Raw genomic sequence first — 19561 nt, 5'->3', positions numbered from 1 at the left:
GAATGAGTAGCAACTGAGTGAGTGAGTAGTAACTAACAGTGAGTGAGTGAGTGAGGGACTATGTGACAGTGAGTGAGTGAGTGACTGACAGTGAGTGAGTGAGGGACTAACTGACAGTGAGTGAGTGAGTGACTGACAGTGAGTGAGTGAGTGAGTGAGGGACTAACTGACAGTGAGTGAGGGACTAACTGACAGTGAGTGAGGGACTAACTGACAGTGAGTGAGTGAGTAGTAAATGAGTGAGTGAGTGACAGTGAGTGAGTGACTACCTGACAGTGAGGGAGTGACTGACTGACAGTGAGTGATGGACTAATTGACAGTGAGTGAGTGAGTAGTAAATGAGTGAGTGAGTGACAGTGAGTGAGTGACTACCTGACAATGAGTGAGGGAGTGACAGTGAGTGAGGGACTAACTGACAGTGAGTGAGGGACTAACTAACAGTGAGTGAGTGACAGGGAGTGAGGGACTAACTGACAGTGAGTGAGGGACTAACTAACAGTGAGTGAGTGACAGGGAGTGAGGGACTAACTGACAGTGAGTGAGTGAGTAGTAACTAAGTGAGTGAGTGACAGTGAGTGAGTAGTAACTGAGTGAGTGAGTGAGTGACTGACAGTGGGTAAGTGAGTAGTAACTGAGTGAGTAAGTGAGGGACTAACTGACAGTGAGTGAGTAGTAACTGACTGAGTGAGTGAGTGAGTGAGTGACTAACTGACAGAGTGAGTGAGTGAGTGAGGGAGGGACTAACTGACAGTGAGTGAGTGAGTGAGGGACTAACTGACAGTGAGTGAGTGAGGGAGGGAGGGACTAACTGACTGAGTGAGTGAGGGAGGGAGGGACTAACTGACAGTGAGTGAGTGAGGGAGGGAGGGACTAACTGACAGTGAGTGAGTGAGGGAGGGAGGGAGGGAGGGAGGGAGGGAGGGACTAACTGACAGTGAGTGAGTGAGGGAGGGAGGGAGGGACTAACTGACAGTGAGTGAGTGAGGGAGGGAGGGAGGGACTAACTGACAGTGAGTGAGTGAGTGAGTGAGGGAGGGAGGGACTAACTGACAGTGAGTGAGTGAGTGAGGGAGGGAGGGACTAACTGACAGTGAGTGAGTGAGTGAGGGAGGGAGGGACTAACTGACAGTGAGTGAGTGAGTGACAGCAAGAGAAAAATTAGCTTTGAGCTACCTTAGTGTAAAGAAGAACTTCGACTATCTGAATCTTTCAGCGTTCTCTGTTCCGCTGTGCTCCACTTGAGAAGCTGTGCAGTATATAATCACAGCCTCCATGTAATCAGTCAAGCGCTGAAAAACTTTTCCTGCACAGTTCCCCATTTAAGAAGTTTGCGCCATCTCCAAAGGCAATCAATTATTGCTCAAGGTCCTGAATATTTCATGCCGCGTTACAAGACGCAACCTTTAAAAAATGATTGTTTTAGGGTGCTGTGACTTTAATATTCTCCATTCCGGCTAAAACTCCTGCAGCATTAATCACTAAAGCATCCTCATTCACACAGACTCCAGAACTTAATCATACATCATCTCTCTCACACACTCGCTCACTCAAACCTGCTGCACAAAAAAGTGCTTTCTGTAACCTGATGTAATTTCAGTGCTTAGACAAGCTTGTGATCACTAGAACGGCAGCAAATGAGATTCCGAAGTGAAAAGAAATGAACTTGCACATGTTCAGACCCTGGGGATCGAATATAAAGACTGAAAAGAAGATTGAATTGCCAGACTATTAGAAGGACATGGCAATCCAAGTAGCCAGCAAAAGCTGAAACTAAAACAACATTAAAACGGTCACAAAACAAATCGTAACATTGACGTATTAGGCGGTTGTTATTAAGTATTATTAAATGTGTGTGTGGCGGTCTGGGAAAACCCATCAACATCACTGTGGCCGATTTCATGTGAACATTTTGTCACATGTATTTTGCGTCAATTACTTAAGCTGTGATAATGAGATTAGGAATTAAAAGCTCTAAGGTGCTAATAAACAGGCAAAATATCATCATCATCGTCCACATTTAAATATTATTTATGAAGCGTGTACCGAGCGTAGGGCTGGGCGACATCATGTTATACCAATATCATGATAAATGATGCTTACAATATGCTTTTCTGTGATATTGTTATATCTTTTTTTTTTGTTTGTTTATTTTATCTTGTAGCGTTTTATTTTTTTCACTGTTTCAGTATTAAATATTGCATGTATTTAAATATATTAAATTATTATTTTAATCTAAAAAAAAAAGGTATAAAAAATGTATCTTTGTACACAGTTTTGGAAACAGTGACGCATTTTTTTTTAAAAGTGCAGTGCTTGCAATTTGTGAGCAAACTGATACAGTGCCCTTCACTAATATTGGCACCCTTGGTAAATATGAGCAAAGAAGGCTGTGAAAAATTCTTTCTTGTTTACCCTTTTGATCTTTTGTTTAAAAAATAAATAAATAAAATCACAAAATACTCTGCTGTCATGGATATCAAACGATTGCAAACACAACACAGGTTTACCCAGAAAAAAAAATAGCTATAAGAAAATAGCACATGCACTGAAAATGCCCATTTCCACCATCAGGACAATAATTCAAGGCATTATAGGAGAAGACTCAGAGCTGTTATCTTGGCAAAGGGAGGCAGCACAAAGTATTGACTAAAAGGTTGCCAATAATTGCTATATTTAACAAAGCTTTTTTTTTTTTGGTTGATAAACCTGTGTTGTGTTTGTAATTGTTTGATCTCCACGACAGCAGAGTATTTTTGTGATTTTTTTCTTTGACAAAAGCTCAAAAGGTTCAACAATAAAGAACAAGTTTTCACAGCCTTCTTTGCTCATATTTCCCAACGGTCCCAATATTAGTGGAGGGCGCTGTACATCAATGATGCATATCGTGTATCGCCTTCACAGTATAGTGATATGATATTTTTGTCTAACTGCAGGGGTCCGTGGAGTTTATTTCACAGTGAAAGGAGTACATGGCTGCAAAAAAAAAAAAAGATTGGGAACCCCTGCTTTAAGTCCTATCACCTCTGACGTTTCAGGTAACTCGGCAGTTGCTCTGATCCAGCGAGGATGCTGTGATCACACTGGAAATAAAATCGAAATGTGGGATCAGTTCATCAATCCACCCAACTGCTAAACTTCACCATAAGAAGAGGACTTGTACTTCAAAGGTGTTAAAAGAAAAAAAAGAAAAAAATTTTATACAAAAAAAATAAAAAAAACACAGGCTTCTGTTATGTGACACCATTAATCATGGGAATTTCAATCAAAAGTAATGAATGTTTCTTATCTCCACTACAGTGCAGAGGTTAGGGGGGTAAAAAAAAATTAAAAAATAACAAAAAATTATAGCAAGCTTGCTATTTCCATTCAGGATAAAAAAAAAATAAAATAAAGCAAGAGAACATGCTGGAAAGAAGGAAGGTTCGATAACTCCGGATGAGCAATGATGCTTTCCAGAGATAAATACCTGGGAAAGAAAGGGCTCAGCAGAGACCATAAATCAACTCTCTTCCGCTAAAGGCTAATTAATCTGGACGGAGCGCTGGAACTAATATGCCTAAGTACACGTGATGAGCATGCTGCGTCGGAGCCGGGGCAGATGTACTCGTCATAAATCTCAGTTTAGGGAAAAGGGAAAGAAAAATAAATAAATACAGAGGGGGAAATGTGTGAAGTCAGCACTATGATGTACTGGCAATAAAAACGCCATCCTGACTTAAAGAGCGGCGCCGACAAAGAATGCACGCCGTTCTCACTCATATGGGGTTTTGTCACAAAATGAGATACGGTACCTCTAGAGCTGATCAAACTCTGAATAAACTCTGAATATGAACAAGTTTCAAAGTAAACAGACAAAGTTCAGGGAGCAGTTTTCACCAGCTAAGGAGAGATTAGACACATCGCACTCTCATCTCACCTGAACGACACAGTCACTTCAATCATTTGTACAATTAGATATACTTTACATATACACATACACACACGGCGGTGCTTGAAAGTTTGTGAAGCCTTTCGAATTTTCTAGAATTCTGCATAAAACATCATCAGATTTTCACACAAGTCCTAAAAGTAGATAAAGAGAACCCAATGAAACAAATTATACGTGATCATTTATTTATTGGGGAAAATCGATTCAATATTACATGTCGGAGTTTCAAAAGTATGTGAATCTCTAGGAGTAGCGGTTCATTTGAAGGTGAAATGAGACTCATCCCGATTTTCAATCAATGGGATGGCGAATCGTATGCGAGTTAGCGCCCTGTTTTACTTAAAGAACATCTATCAAAGTCTGACCTTCACAACACTTCCACAATGTTTGTGGAAGTGCATCATGGCATGGGCGGCTGTGGCTCAGGTGGTAGAGCGGGTTGTCCACTAATCGTAGGGCTGGCGGTTGGATCAACGGCTCACATGACTCCACGTTGCGAAGTGTTCTTGGCAAGTGTCCTGGCAAGACACTGAACCCCAAATTGCTCCTGACGGCAAGTTAGTGCCTTGCATGGTAGCTCTGCTACCATTGGTGTGTGTGTGTGTGTGTGTGTGTGTGTGTGTGTGTGTGAATGGGTGAATGAGACACAGTGTAAAGCGCTTTGGATAAAAGCGCTATATAAGTGCAGACCATTCACAGACAATGAAGATTTCTGAGGATCTTAGAAAAAGAGGTGCTGATGCTCAGGCTGGAAAAGGTAACAAAACCATCTCTAAAGAGTTTAGACTCCACCAATCCACAGTCAGACAGATTGTGTACTAATGCAGGAAATTCAAAACCATTGTTACCCTCCCCAGGAGTGATCAACCAACAAAGATCACTCAAAGAGCAAGACGTGTAATAGTCCGTGAGGTCACAAAGGATCCTGGGTAACTGCTAAGCAACTATGCAACTCTAGCCTCTCTCACACTGGCTAATAATGTTCATGACTTCACCATCAGGAGAACACTGAACAACAAAAGGTGTGCATGGCAGGGTTGCAAGAAGAAAGCCACTACTCTCCAAAGAGAACATTGCTGCCCTTCTGAAGTTTGCTAAAGATCATGTGGCTAGATCCAGAAGGCTATTGGAAAAATGTTTTGTGGCTGGATGAGACCAAAAGAGAAATTTAGGTTTAAATGAGAAGTGTTAGGTTTGGTGAAAGGAAAACACTGCATTCCAGCATAAGAAGCTTATCCCATCTGTGAAACATGGTGGTGGTAGTATCATGATTTGGTCCTGTTTTGCTGCATCTGGACGAGGACGACTTGCCATCATTGATGGAACAATGAATTCTGAATAATACCAGCAAATTCTAAAGGAAAGCATCAGGACATCTGTCTGTGATCTGAATCTCAAGAGAAAGTGGGTCATGCGGCAAGACAACGATCCTAAACACACACGTTGTTCTACCAAAGAATGGTTCAAGAAGACTAAAGTTAATCCAACAGAAATGTTGTGGAAGGACCTGAAGCAAGCAGTTCATGTGAGGAAACCCACCAACATCCCAGAGTTGAAGCTGTTCTGTACTGAGGAATGGGATTAAATTCCTCCAAGTCCATGTGCAGGACTGATCAACAGTTACCCCAAACGTTTAGCTGCAGTTATTGCTGCACAATGGGGTCACACCAGATATAGAAAACAAATGTTCACGTACTTTTGCCACTCACATATGTAATATTGGATCATTTTCTTCAATAAAAAAAATGACCAAGTACAACATTTGTATCTCATTTGTTTAATTGGGTTCTCTTGAGCTACTTTTAAACAGGGTTCACAAATTTTCAAGCACCAGTGCATATGTATATAGTGTGTTTATATGTTTATATATATATATAAGTGTATACAATAAATTGTATAAATGTATATAGAAAAACTCACACTCATTCACTGACATCATTTTGTTGAAGTTTCACATTTTGAAACCTTCCACTGTTCTTACACATGATCAATCCACCCACACAGACAAACGATGAAAAAAAGTCATGATGGAGTAAAACCTCAATAATTAAAAAGTGTTCGCTTAAAGCAAACACCCTCCAGTCCCTTCTCTACTTTTTCTATCCTTCACTTCTAACTTTCAGTTTATTCTCAGGCAGAACCATACCTGCAGATTACTTCCTATTCTGTTCATGGAGTACTCCTTTTTCCTGAGAGAGAAAAAAAAAAAAGAAAAAAAAAAAAACTGCCTGGTGCATTATGGGTGAAAGGGAGAAAATGAGAAAGACCGAAAAGACGGGGCTATCAGAGAGAAAGCAACGGATCAGACGCTGCACATTTATCTCCGCTAAATCACTGTAAATCGGGTATGGTCAGCCGAGAGAGCGAGAAAGGACAGGAGAAAGAGTAAAAGCGAGAATGCAGAATACGTTATACCAAAAAAAAAAAAAAAAAAAAAAAACCCCTGATGAGTATTAAAAAAGCTTAAATTAACTCCCTCTCCATGAAATGAGAGTGAATGTGTGCTGGGAGCTCGTCTGCGTTCCTCTATACGCTCTACAAAGCGTGAAATAAAAAAAAGATTTGAGACTATAAATTACGACGCTGCGGTTTAAAGGGAAATTTGCAGGTAAAGCAGTAGAAGATGGATCACGCTGTCCTAAACAGAACAAGAGATGTAGAAACAAACTCATGAGAACGGATGCGTCGATACAGAGACTGGTATCAGGTATAATACTTCACTGAAGCACCTTTAGATTTTATCACAGGGGTAAGAGTCAATCAGTTTGGCACAGCTTGATTTAGCGATATGATGTCATTCCTCTTTCCATAGGTTAGGGGTTAGGGTTAACTAATTAGGTTAGCAACCTGACTCTTTCAGATTGGCTGGGCATCTCCTGTGCACAGCCCTCTTCAGGTCACATCACAGATTTTCGATTCGATTTAGGTCTGGACTCTGGGCCATTCCAAAACCTTGATCTTGTTTTGGTGACTCCATTCCTTTGTTGATCTGCAGGTTTGCTTCGGGTTGTTGTCATGCCGAAAGGTGAAAGCCTTCTTCATCTCAAGTCTTTTAGTAGAAGCCAAAAGGTTTTGCGCCAAAATGGAGCTATTCATTATTCCCGCCACCCTGATTAAAGGCACAGGTCCAGCGGAAGAAAAGCAGCCCCAAAGCAGGATGCCGCCACCACCATGCTTCACCGTGGGGATGTGTTCTTTTAGTGATGTGCTGTGGTGGTTGGTTTTTGTTGTTTTGTTGTTATCTTTTGCTATTATGGCCGAAAAGTTCAGCTTGGACTCATCAGACCATAACACCTCTTGGTTTTGAGAGATTACATGTACTTGGCAAACTTTAGACAGATTTGGATGTTTATTTAAAGGCTTCCATCTTGCCACCCTACCGCACAGCCCAGAATTTGGGAGACTGTTGTCACATGTTGGGAGCAACAAGTACTTGCCAGAAATTGGTGTGATTCTTGTTTCTGTAGGCCTCTTAGCAGCCTCCCTGACCAGTTTTCTCCTGATCTTCTCGTCAAATTTAGAAGGACGTCCTGTTCTTAGTTAGTAGTGTCACCGTCATGCCAGATTTTCTCCACTTGTTAATTATTGTCTTTATAAAATGTTCCATGGTATATTCGATGCCCTGGAAATGTTTGTGTGACTCTCTCCTGATTGTTATTTTTCAACAATGCCATGATTTTTCCAGTTGGATTCCTATAGGAACAGCTGTACTTTATTTGGTCACTTTAATTGATGGCGGGTGTATACTAATTAGTATCCAACATGAGTTTGAATGTGATTGGTTCCTTCTGAACACTGCCACATTCCCAGTTATAAAAAGGGTGTGAACACTTATGCAAGTTGGGTATTGGTTTTGATTTGCTGCAAGTTCTAAATAAAAAGGTTTAACTTAGTTTAATTGTTTCACCGAAAACTGCCATTTTAACAGGTGTGTGTAGACTTTTTCTATATCCGCTGTGTGTGAATAAGCCTAGTGTACACTACAATGCTACAGACAACACAACATATCAGCGATCTGAACATATTTCACGATTAATCAATAAAGCCAAACAGACTGCTCTGCGAAAATATATAGAGGAGGAACTACAGCGTCTTCTTTCAATGCGAGTAACCTGATAAAACGTTGTAAACGATATCGTCCATAGAGAGTGTGAGGGCAGGTGTGAACTTCACGCACGCAAAAGGTACTGGTAGTGAAGCGAGCTTGCCAAATAACCGTCACAAGTGCGAGCACTTCAGTTCAGCGAGCACTAAGCACCGACACTTCCATTCCTTTCGGTCTACATTTTGTCTGCAATTCATGGCACCTTGGGCTCATTTTTAACGACCACACTCTGCCTATTAAAGATACAGCATAAAAGCCAGAACAGCTTAAACGTCAAACTAAGGAGGCTACTCAGTTCAGTATCAGTACTGGAATCAAGTACCAAAACACGCGGTCTGAAAAAAAATGTCATCAATGCATCTCCACATACTGTTTATTTACGTCACTCTTGTGATCATTGTAGGAGGTGGGGTAGAGGCACACACGTGAATTAAAGTCTGTTACTGAAGCGTCAACAAGTGAAAAAAGAAAGCGGTCCGAAACGTTCTTTCTATCGTAGCTTTCACTAGTCAGCACAACATCGGTCAACAACTGGATAATAAAATGTAAATGTCGTTCTTAGAAAAGTGTCATAAGAAGAGGGAGAACATGTAATGAGAATGACAAAAGGGCATTGTGGCACTGTACCTTGACATTTCCCAATGACGGATCCAAAGTCGTCTCGAGCTGACCTGAGAAAACACGAGAAAGCGTGATGCGTTACTGCTTCGGATGTTGACGTGGATTGTTGCATTTGCTGTTTTTCCCGTCGGTTATGTGATATCACAACTACATCACAGCTCTAAAATAAGCCTGTTATCACAACAGGAGCACTTGTTCACTTGTACCACGGCACTGATGATTTCTTGAATCTGATTAGGCAGAAGGTGGCGATGACCTTCCTCTAACTCAAAGTATGAAATCACAGGTTTATATGAACGTGCTTGTTCTTTTTTTTTTTTTTTTTTTTTTTACATACTAACAGCTATTTCACAGGGACTTGTACACAATAAATACATTTTTGTGTGTTATTTAACAACGAAAAACATACCTAGATCAGGTGACACTTTCGGTAAAGACATGTACATTTAACACTTAACATGGTAGCGTCAGTGCTTTGTATCAGTACAGCTCTGTGAAATATCTGATACGGCGTAAGCCGTTTTCCTGATCCTCTCAAAATAGCAGAGCTTGAGCGTTCGAGCTTGTTTGAACTGTTTACCTTATTAAAGACTTGAATCCGGTGACTATTTTACATTTATTCTCTTAGCGGACGCTTTTATCCAAAGCGACTTACAAATGAGAAAAACACAAGCAAATTTTTCAGGTCGCTAGACACCCTAACGGAGGACATTCAAATATATTTGATCAAAAGTCGGCTGGGATGGGTGCGACTCATGACTTGGACCCAATCACTGTAACAGGTTTTCAATAGGATATTAAAACAGCATTAAGTGAGACTTGCTTCTTTAAGTCTACTTTTTCAAGTCAGGATATTGGCTCGGCCATGCAAGGTCCCGTTTAGTCATTTCGACGCTACGTTTGGGGTCATCGTCTTGTTTAAACATCCATCTTCTCCACAGATTCAGATTCCTCACTGATAAGATTAAATTCTCCTCTAAGATTAGCCAATACTTCACTCCATTCATGTTTCCTTGGATGATGTAAATACCCCCAGAACCGTTTGCAGACCAGAAGCTCCATATGCTCCCACCACCATGCTTCACCGTAGGTATGATAGTGCTCTTGGCGTCATACGCTCAACCCTTCTTTCTACAAACATGACGAGGGGAATTATTGCCAAAGAGTTTTATTTTTTTTGTTAATTAGAATATATTTAATTGATGTTTTATATGCACTGGATGTATATTAAATAATTTCGGAACATTTATTTCCCCTCACTGTACATTAGCTTATATCTATAGCGTGCACAGGACGTTGAAGAACAGTGTCTCAAAACGCTTATAATGCCGTATATTTTTCCTCCATAAAAACATTCTGCATTGGACAAATTAGCACGTTGTAACGAATAGCTTCATAGGCAATTAAAACCCTAAAATGTTCACTCTAAACCGTTTTCTCTTCACTCTTTACATTTGATCTGTTCTGGTTGATCATATTAATGGTGCACTACATCGTGTTTAAAAATCACCCGGAGTGAACATACTCACAGTAAAAGTAGGCAAAGTCACTAACTGCGTCATAACTGCATTACAGCAGCAGTGGTGCAGGGCATTTGGAGGCTTTTAAGCAATCTGAACCCATACGCTGAGCAGAACTTGTTTTAGCTATAGATAATAAAGATACAGCCCTTCAAAAATCTTGCTAATACATTTCCCTTTCTGGTGTCATTTTCGCCTTGTTTTTTTTTTTTTTTTTTTTTTTATATATATACACGGACCAAAAAGGCACCTGGGCTCGAATATCTATCTGCCGCAGATATGCTGAGCCCAACACCTCTGACAACATCAAGGTGAGAAACACACCATTTCCTGTTAGAGGGCAAAATGCTCAAAATGATCGATGAGAGAAATTACCTAATTTCCACACACTGGTCCTGAACCACAGCCAGGAGCTTCCCATTACTGCAGAGGAGTCACATAAAGAGGAAAAAAAAGAAGAAGAAGAAAAAAAAGAAGAGCGAATGAGAAAACACAGCTGAAGGATTTGAAACAAACTGTTAGCGTGTGTAAGGCTGCTTTCCGTCTGCATACTACAACAGTGCACACACTCCGCATTTCCTCTACTTACATAAACAGACTGGACAAAAACAAACACTTATTTTAATTTTATTTCCTTTTTTTTTAAATCTCTATCCAATGCATCTGATGATCCCAGACAGGGTCATGTGAAGTCTAAGGGCAGTTAAACGTTTACGAAAAAACACTTTCCAGGTATTCTAGAAATAAATTAAAGTTCTCTACATCTTTATATTTCATCTTATGTTAGAAAAAGTGTCAAAGTAGTGCTGCATGATATGAACAAAACGTATGCGATATATATGAAAGTTGCTGGATATTGCGATGTGATGAGGGACGCAATTGCTGAGTGGAAATCCTTCAAATCAATTAACAATATTCAAGAAAAAAAAAAATAAAAATTATCATAATAATTCAAATGAAACAGCTTCGTGATGCAGAACAAACTTGTGTGCTGTTGTGTTCCCATTTTATTTAATAATTTTTTCGATCTAGCTTTCGTTTAACTATTATTTCTGGAAATAAATAGTCCGCAACCACAACGGTTTGCCTTGCTATCGATTTTTATCCACAGTAAAGCCAAATGTCATAGTTCATTATATCCCATAACATATTAAACGATTTATTTAGAATACATTTATTCAGAGAGTTATATATGCCGCCGCTCCGCTCTGTGCGTTCTGTTATCGTCTCCGATTTATTTAAGCTTCTATCGCAATAAAGATGTAAATACCAGTTAACCATGCAGGCCTAGCGCAAACGTAAACATGAAAATGCCTCTGACTGCACATGGATACCGTAAACCTTCTTGCTGTACACCATGAGAAATATAGCTGAGATCAGAAAAAAACAAAATTATAAATAATAATAATAATAATAATAATCAGTGACGTATGGAGAGACGATTCCGTGGCAATCACACCGGCGGAAAATCTCAAAATACAATACACACCTCTTATTGATTTTCATTAGTGACACAAAGAAAACAGTTCACACTGAAAAGCAAAACCCTCTCTTTCATTCTCTGCTCGTATGTACATCACTTTACCTGCTTGAAAGTACAAGACGCTGACGCTGCTTGTTTAAGAATGAAACGGTGACTGTGGGCAGAAGTGAATGTAATTCCTGTTGCACTGCATTTCACCATCATCAGCGTGTGGAAGTCGTGTCACACTGAAGTGTCCGATCACAGTCAGTGTCCGATCACAGCTCTAAGCCGTATTCTGAGGGAGACGGGTCTGAAAGCATTATCAAGTTATCACTAAAACGTGATCAAAAGTATTCATCGTGGCTAAAAATACTCACAGGACGCGTGTTGTAAGATGCCTCGGTTCTCTGATTGGACAGTGATTGCATTTCTGTGCGGCACAGCTGCAATGCAGCGGTGAAAGTTAAATGCAATGTAACAGGCGATTACATTCAAGCAATGAAAAGAGAAAAGAGTTCGCATGACCGTCCAGAGATGGCGAGTTGGATTCCTGATGATGCCACAGCCATCTGTGCAAATGCAGCTATGCTTTCTGAGTGGGAGGAGCATACTGTCGATCTCCTGTCAATCAGAGCAACACTAGAGCTCATGTATGCGGAAAACCGCACTTTCCTCCAAGCAGTTTAATAAAAAGCACTTGTTAGGCATCGGCCTTCGCGGTTTGTAGCTGTTGTGTAATTGAGCTGGCTAGTGGGTGGGACTAAATAGTAGCGGGGAGCGGGTTAGAAAGAGAAACACTATGAAAGTTTTCCTTTTCAGTGTGTGACTTTGCTGGATGTCACTAATGAAAAGCATTGTGTGTTGTATTTCATGTTGTTTTTTCCCCCACCGATGTGAGTGCATTTGCAATTTCTCAGGCTGAAGCATAAGTCTAATGAGCAGCTCTGTAGTCCAGACTGGACAGACTTTTGCTGAAATGTCTACGTAATGTCCATAATAGTCATTTAAGAAACCATGTCCAAAAGCTACGGCGACAAGTCCGTTTCCGTATTCTGGTTACTGTAATGGATGACGATCTCGCACAGTATTACGCACGGTTTCGGTGCCCATATCAGTTGTAGGGATTGGGGGCTGGGGGCATTAGCATCACCTTGCTAGCACCAGCTGCCAGTTGATCTGCTTTGCTGCCAGGCGCACCAGTCCAGGAGGTAAAGATGAACTCGAGGGGCTGAAACACAATAAACTTTATTCATTTCAAACTTATTCACACCATACTAGAAATCAATATTTCTAAAAACTCGAACCTGACCATTTCAGTGGATTATGGCGAGATATATAAAGTGGGGGAAATAAGTATTAAGTATAAGTAAATATATTTCCATTGAGGCTATTCACATGAAATTTTCCCCAGACGTCAGTATTTACTCGAGAAATCCTGAAATATAAAGAATTCACAACATTAAAGTCTGTAAATAAAGTTATGTGTAATAAAGTGGAAAGACACAGGAAAAAGGTATTGAACACGCTAAGAAAAAGCAGTTCTCCAAGGCAAGGTAAAGCAAGGAATCAGCTGAAATCCATAAGTAATTATACCCCCTATTAATATCAGCAAATTAATATCAGCTGGGTTAGTAAATTGATGGTCTATAAAAAGACTTTTTGTTACCTCAACCCCAGAGTCGAACTACTATTCTTATTACGTCTTCATTTAAAGACAAATGTATAATAACTCCTGTATATCTGACTGTTTTTCTACCAGTAAAAAATGGACAATAAGAACATGCAGTGGGGTGGTGGGGTGATATTGATATATTGTCCGTTTCTGTATTTATTCATTATCATTTCTGTTTTCTATTGACTTTCAGTCAAACGTTTCTAATTCTTATAAATATCTCCTAGACATTATAGAATATTATCTGCAGAAAATAAGACAGAAACTTTATCAAGCAAATAGCCTATAATAGACTAATACTGGCATGAGCACATACTATAGATTTATTTATCAGACACAAATAGCTTTTATTTGGTGTGGGAATGTGCAAAGCATCTCACCGGCACACTCGGTTGACACGCGAGTGGGGGAAGAAGGTTTAGTGTCCAGCAGATGTCAGTACAGAGCTGGATGTCAAATGATTCGATGCTCTGAGAATTATTTTCACTTTAGACGTGTTCCTGTCTCAAAAGCTTCGTTCTGCACATCACTAGTGTTGGGTTTCTGACAAACGTATGCACTTTGTGATAAGGACAAAAAGTTACATTTTGGACTCATCTCACCAGTAATGTGAGCATAGCTTGATAGTGTTTAAGTTTTGTTCTCTGATGAACTGTGGCCTTTCAGGAACAGGTGTATGAGATTTGAGATCATGTGACAAACTGCATAGATTTTTTTTTCCCCTCCCAACTACAATCTGTTATTTAATAACTGAACGTATACAACATGACCATCCACTAAAAGTTAGTGAGCTGGGAAAGAGGGAATTAGTCAGAGAAACCACCACAAGAGCAATATGCAACCACCACCATGCTTCACAGCAGGGATTACGGTGTTTTCAGGGTGATGATCAATGGTTTTGAGTGCTTTCTCCAAATGTGGAGAATTTGTTCTACAGAGTCATAGTATTTAATCCTAATTATTTCCGTAACAGCTTGTCAACAACAAAATACTACATGATTCTAGGTTATAACACTATAAAACGTTCAAGTTGGGGGTGAATACTTATGCAATGCACCATATGCTATACATTGCAGTATTATCTTTTCCCTACTAAGAAACTCACCTGTACCAAAGGTAGTGCAGAATAAAGCGGAATGGTCCTGGTGGGGGAAAAAAAAAAAAAAAAGTTGTCATGATTAAAACACTAATATTGAAATATATATCACATCATATACCAAGATTATAATGAACAAAAACTAGGGAATAATCTACAATCATTCACAACTTATGAATGTACACATCACATGAACAAAAGGACAGTATGCTAATACGTTTTTGTAGAGAACATGTTAAAAAAAAAAAGTCTTACTGACATAGACATACAGTTTCTCAAAAGCAGTTGCCATGATCAGATACCGTGAGGTGACAAATTTAAGGAAAAACCAACATAAAGTGTCTCCCAAAAGCTAGCAGAAACATTTCAGTGCGTCGCGGCGCATATTTCTACAAGCCTCAACTCAAAAGCACGTCGACTCTCTATCTGGTCCTGTTAGTAGCGGTAGTAGAATACTATATTAAAAATAATAACATTTATTTACTTCTCAAACTAGTAAAATTGCCACATTATAATAATAAATATAGCTGCAAGGAGCAACACCGGGGTCAAGCCAATTATCGGTACCATGAGCAACAAAAGAAACTTTGTGATATGTTTTTCGTTAGAGTCGGATGAACAGTGTATGAGGGGTTAGAAAAAGTAAACTTTCAATCATAAAAAAAACATTTATTTTAAAAATAACTAAAAATAGCTACTTCTTAGAAATTTTGTCCAGTATGTGGTGCTCTTCTGGAACGGCTCAGTTAGCATCTGGGAATGATGGTTATCATGCGGGAAAGCGCTCGAGAGTTATAAGCCCAAAAAGCCATTTTTGGTATCTCCCAACCAGTAGGGGGCAATGTGCCAAAACACTGCAGGTAACCTCAGGGCGTAATGGTGATGCGTACCCAGTTTCGTCCAAATCCCTCAAAGCGTTGCAGAGATACAGCCTGAAGTTCAATTTTGTGCATTCTTCAAATTTGTTGACACGCCATTCGAAAACGGTATGCTTTATCAAAATTCCGTGCATACATTTTTATCATCATGATTGCCTCTAGATGATGCAGGCCAATTTTCGTGCAGATGGGACAAACGGTCTAAGAGGGGTTTGAAAAAGTATGTTTTTCAGAATATTCAAAATGGCGGAAAATCTAGGTGGCGGCTCGGCATGAGCCAAGGAATCAGAGGAAAAGGGAATTTAGTTTCTAGCTCGTACGGTTCGAAAGTCATTAGCATAAACTTGAGTGAAACTTTGACCTGTTGATGGCGCTACAGCTTTTGAGATATATCAAACTGGCTGCGATAACAGTTCAGAGTGTCCTCTATTGGTGTACAAAATTTAATAACTTTTTACCATACGGTTCTACGGGCTGCCATAGACTTCCATGGCGGAAGAAGAAGAATAATAATAAGAGGAAAACTAACGAAAACAATAGGGGCCATCGCCCAGAATGGGCTTGACCCCAGTAATAACAACAACAACGATTATAAGAGGTGCCTACGCACCTTCGGTGCTTGGGCCCTAATATTAATGAAATAAGCAATAATGGTGACAGAAAGAAATAAATATTATATAAAATAAAATTTGTTTTAAAAAATATTCATCAGGACGACAGCTACTGCTGAATTAGATTCGTTTACCGAAACGTAACTTAAAGAGGAATTAAGGGGAAGAGAAGTTTAACCCTTGTGCATCGTTATGGACATTTTTGTGTCTTTCTTTTTTTTTTTTTTATTTTTTTTTTTTTTATCATTTTGTCTGTGTTAATGCAAACAGCATAAATTCTGCCAAAAATTGTGTATTCTTATTGGAATTTTCATATTTCACCCTCATTTGATTTCATAAATCTATTGTAAACTAGGTTCACAAAATAGTTATGCTCAGGACCTGAAGGACAAAAATGTCCCCATTCAAACTGCAAGATTTAATCCCTGTGACGTTTAAGCATGAAATCATGTATTCTGTGTTAATAGGCTGTCATTTTGTTGACAAGGTTTCAAAGCATTTAATTTTTTTCTAAATTTTCTGAAGTGTACCATTTTCTCACTTTTAGTCTAGGGGGAAAAGACATGCTTTTCCTTTTTTCTGATTCTGCTGTATTATAGAGCGCTGCAGACTAACTGAATAAATGATGCAGCTATAATTGTGTGTGTGTTTGTTTATATGGATATCAGAGTTGTGGTTTGTATTTGTGTACTGAAAATTTGATGTGTGTGAACAGTTTGATAGACAGAAATGATATTCTACTGGAAATCACAAATAACACCCCATATATATATATATATATATATATATATATATATATATATACACATATATATATATATATATATATATATATATATACACACATATATATATATATATATATATATATATATATATATATATGTCAAAGGTAGTTACTGAGCTTTGAAGACTTCCGCATTATGTAAAGGAACTGGTGTTTAAAAGGGTTAAAATTCTGAAAATGAATGAATGTTTGGTAATTATGATCAGAACTGTACAAAAAAATTCAGTGAAAGTGAAAAAAAATAAAAACGTACATATAATATTTCTATGACAGTTTTTTTTTTTTTTTTTTTTTTTTTACATGGACATTTTTGTCCTTTATGGACCTGAGTGGTAGTTTTGTTTTGTTTTTTTTTAATCTGACACTGCATAAAAAATATGAATGCATCAAAATTAATGTTATTGATAATCATTGACAGAGTGGGGGAAATAAGTATTGAACGCGTCAACATTTTTTCAGTAAATATATTTCCAATGAGGCTGTTCACATGAAATTTTCACCAGACATCAGTATTAACTCAAGAAATCAGGAAATATAAAGAATTCACAACATTAAAGTCCATAAATAAAGTTATGTGTAATAAAGTGGAATGACACAGCAAAAAAGTATTGAACACACTAAGAAAAAGCAGTTCTCCAAGGCAAAGTAAGGCAAGGAACCAGCTGAAATCCGTAAGTAATTATACCTCCTATGTGTGCAAATTAATATCAGCTGGGTTAGTAAATTGAACGTCTATAAAAAGGCTTTTCGCTACCAAGGTGTCACACAAGAAACATCTCATGATGGGTAAAAGCAAAGAGCTCTCCCAAGACCTTCGCAACCTTATTGTTGCAAAACATATTGATGGAATTGGATACAGACGTATTTCAAAACTTCTAAATCTTCCAGTAAGCACCACTGGGGCCATTATCTGCAAGTGGAAGCAACATCACTCTGTCATCAACCGGCCACGCACAGGAGCTCCTTGCAAGATTTCTGACCAGGGAGTCAGAAGAATAGTCAGAAGAGTAGCCCAAGAGCCAAGGACCACTCAGAAAGAGCTCCAGAAACACTTGGAGGCAGCAGGTGCCAACGTTTTGGCTGTCATACTACACACCATGTTTGTAGAAGAAATGTCACTGCACATCACCCTAAAAACACCAACAGTGAAGTTTGGAGGTGGAAGCATCATGGTGTGGGGCAGTTTTTCATCGCATGGTACTGGCAGACTTCATATAACTGAAGGAACGATGAATGGAGCCCTTTACTGAGAGATTCTTGAGAAGAATCTGCTGCCATCCACCAGGATGATGAAGATGAGACGTGGGTCAACGATCCAAAGCATACAGAAAAGGAACCTCTCAATTGGTTTCAGAGAAAATAAATCAAGGTGTTAGAATGGCCCAGCCAATCCAAAAGAACAAAATTTAAAGACAATATGTTTAGAACAATGGACCAAAATTACACCTGAATAATGTGGCCCATTTATTTCTTCATATGGGAGGCGTCTTGAAGCCATCATTACAAACAAAGGCTTCTCCACTAAGCATTAAATACATTTCAGTTAGCGTGTTCAATACTTTTTCCTGTGTCATTCCTCTTTATTACACATAACTTTATTTGTGGACTTTAATCTTGTGAATTCTTAATTTAAGTGAATACCAAAGTCTGGTGAAAATTTCATGTGAATAGTCTCATTGGAAATATATTTACTGAAAAAAAAAATGTTGACGCATCCAATACTTATTTCCCCCACTGTATCAAAGAATGTAATAATCAAAGAAAAAAAAAACCTGCTTAGCATTTAATATATGGAATATAATTGCTTCTTTTTTTTTCATAAAAATAAAAACATCTGTAGCATTATGTAAACAAACCGGCATTTAAAGGGTTACAATTCTGAAAATGAGTGAATGTTTGGATTCGAACTGATGCTGGTAAAAAAAATAATAATAATAATAATAATAATAATAATAATATTTTTTTAATGCGCATGATATGATAATATTGTTTAATGTTATTCTGGTAAAATTCAAAAATGGAAAAAAAACATGTTTACAGGCAGGGAAATACTCTATCACTGCATGTCGATGGAGGATTTTTGCCTTATGTGATTGTTAATGCTTAATTGTGCACAATGAGAGAAAGGACAAAGTTAAAATGGTCCCGTCTAATCTAACAGAGGTATGATCACGTGAATACCTCTTAACACGGATGTGCTTCGATGCTTTTGAGAAAACGTTGGATTTCAGGTTGTCTTTACTTTACTCATACACAAACTCCTCAGTGTATCTTCATCATCAGTTTATGAAATTCATTTTAATTCACAAGTTTTTTATTTTATGTACATCAATGTATTGCTTATTATTATTATTATTATTATTATTGATACTTTATGTTTACTTATTATTGTACGTCACTAAAGCATTTATTGAAATGATTGATTTGCAAAAGGATTGTATTTCACATTGCACTTTAGAACTGAAAATAGCAGTAAAGCTGGCATGTGGAGCTCAGGTGTTCATACCTGTTACAGCCTTGGCGAGAAGAGAGGAACTGCGCTCTTTTGATCCTCGTGCCTGCAAATAAAACAATAAAAGAAAATCAAATACACGCTAAAAGAGTTTATCTTCATAATTCATAATATATTTCTAACGTTCTAGAAACAAAACCCGATCAATATTGCTTTATTTATACATACAATATGACCCGAATCCCAAATGCCTCGTTTACTTAAAACGGAGTGCACTACACCGTACGCGGACGCGGGTATTTTGTGTATCCTGTATAGTGCACTTGGATAGGGACTAGAAGTCATTTGGGACTGAACCTTCTGAGTTGAACTACGTGGCTTTGGCAGTTTGGCGTCAGAAAAAAAAAATTAAATAAATGAAGAGCA

General features: G+C 38.5%; 1 protein-coding gene across 2 annotated transcripts in view; it reads right to left on the bottom strand.

The window, feature by feature from the left end:
- nbas (NBAS subunit of NRZ tethering complex) overlaps nucleotides 1–19561 on the bottom strand; it is a 269126-nt gene that overhangs the window by 247541 nt on the left and 2024 nt on the right. For both annotated transcript variants that reach the window (XM_053647154.1, XM_053647162.1), the window contains exons 2-6: nucleotides 19190–19241; nucleotides 14417–14453; nucleotides 12790–12867; nucleotides 10550–10597; nucleotides 8661–8704 (exon numbers count right to left, since the gene is read on the bottom strand). In XM_053647154.1, the coding sequence (XP_053503129.1) occupies nucleotides 8661–8704; nucleotides 10550–10597; nucleotides 12790–12867; nucleotides 14417–14453; nucleotides 19190–19241 (259 nt within the window). The remainder of the gene's footprint in view (nucleotides 1–8660; nucleotides 8705–10549; nucleotides 10598–12789; nucleotides 12868–14416; nucleotides 14454–19189; nucleotides 19242–19561) is intronic.

Source organism: Ictalurus furcatus, chromosome 2 (assembly GCF_023375685.1).
Source record: "Ictalurus furcatus strain D&B chromosome 2, Billie_1.0, whole genome shotgun sequence".
Lineage (NCBI taxonomy): Eukaryota > Metazoa > Chordata > Actinopteri > Siluriformes > Ictaluridae > Ictalurus > Ictalurus furcatus.
This window is presented reverse-complemented; position numbering and strand designations above follow the sequence as displayed.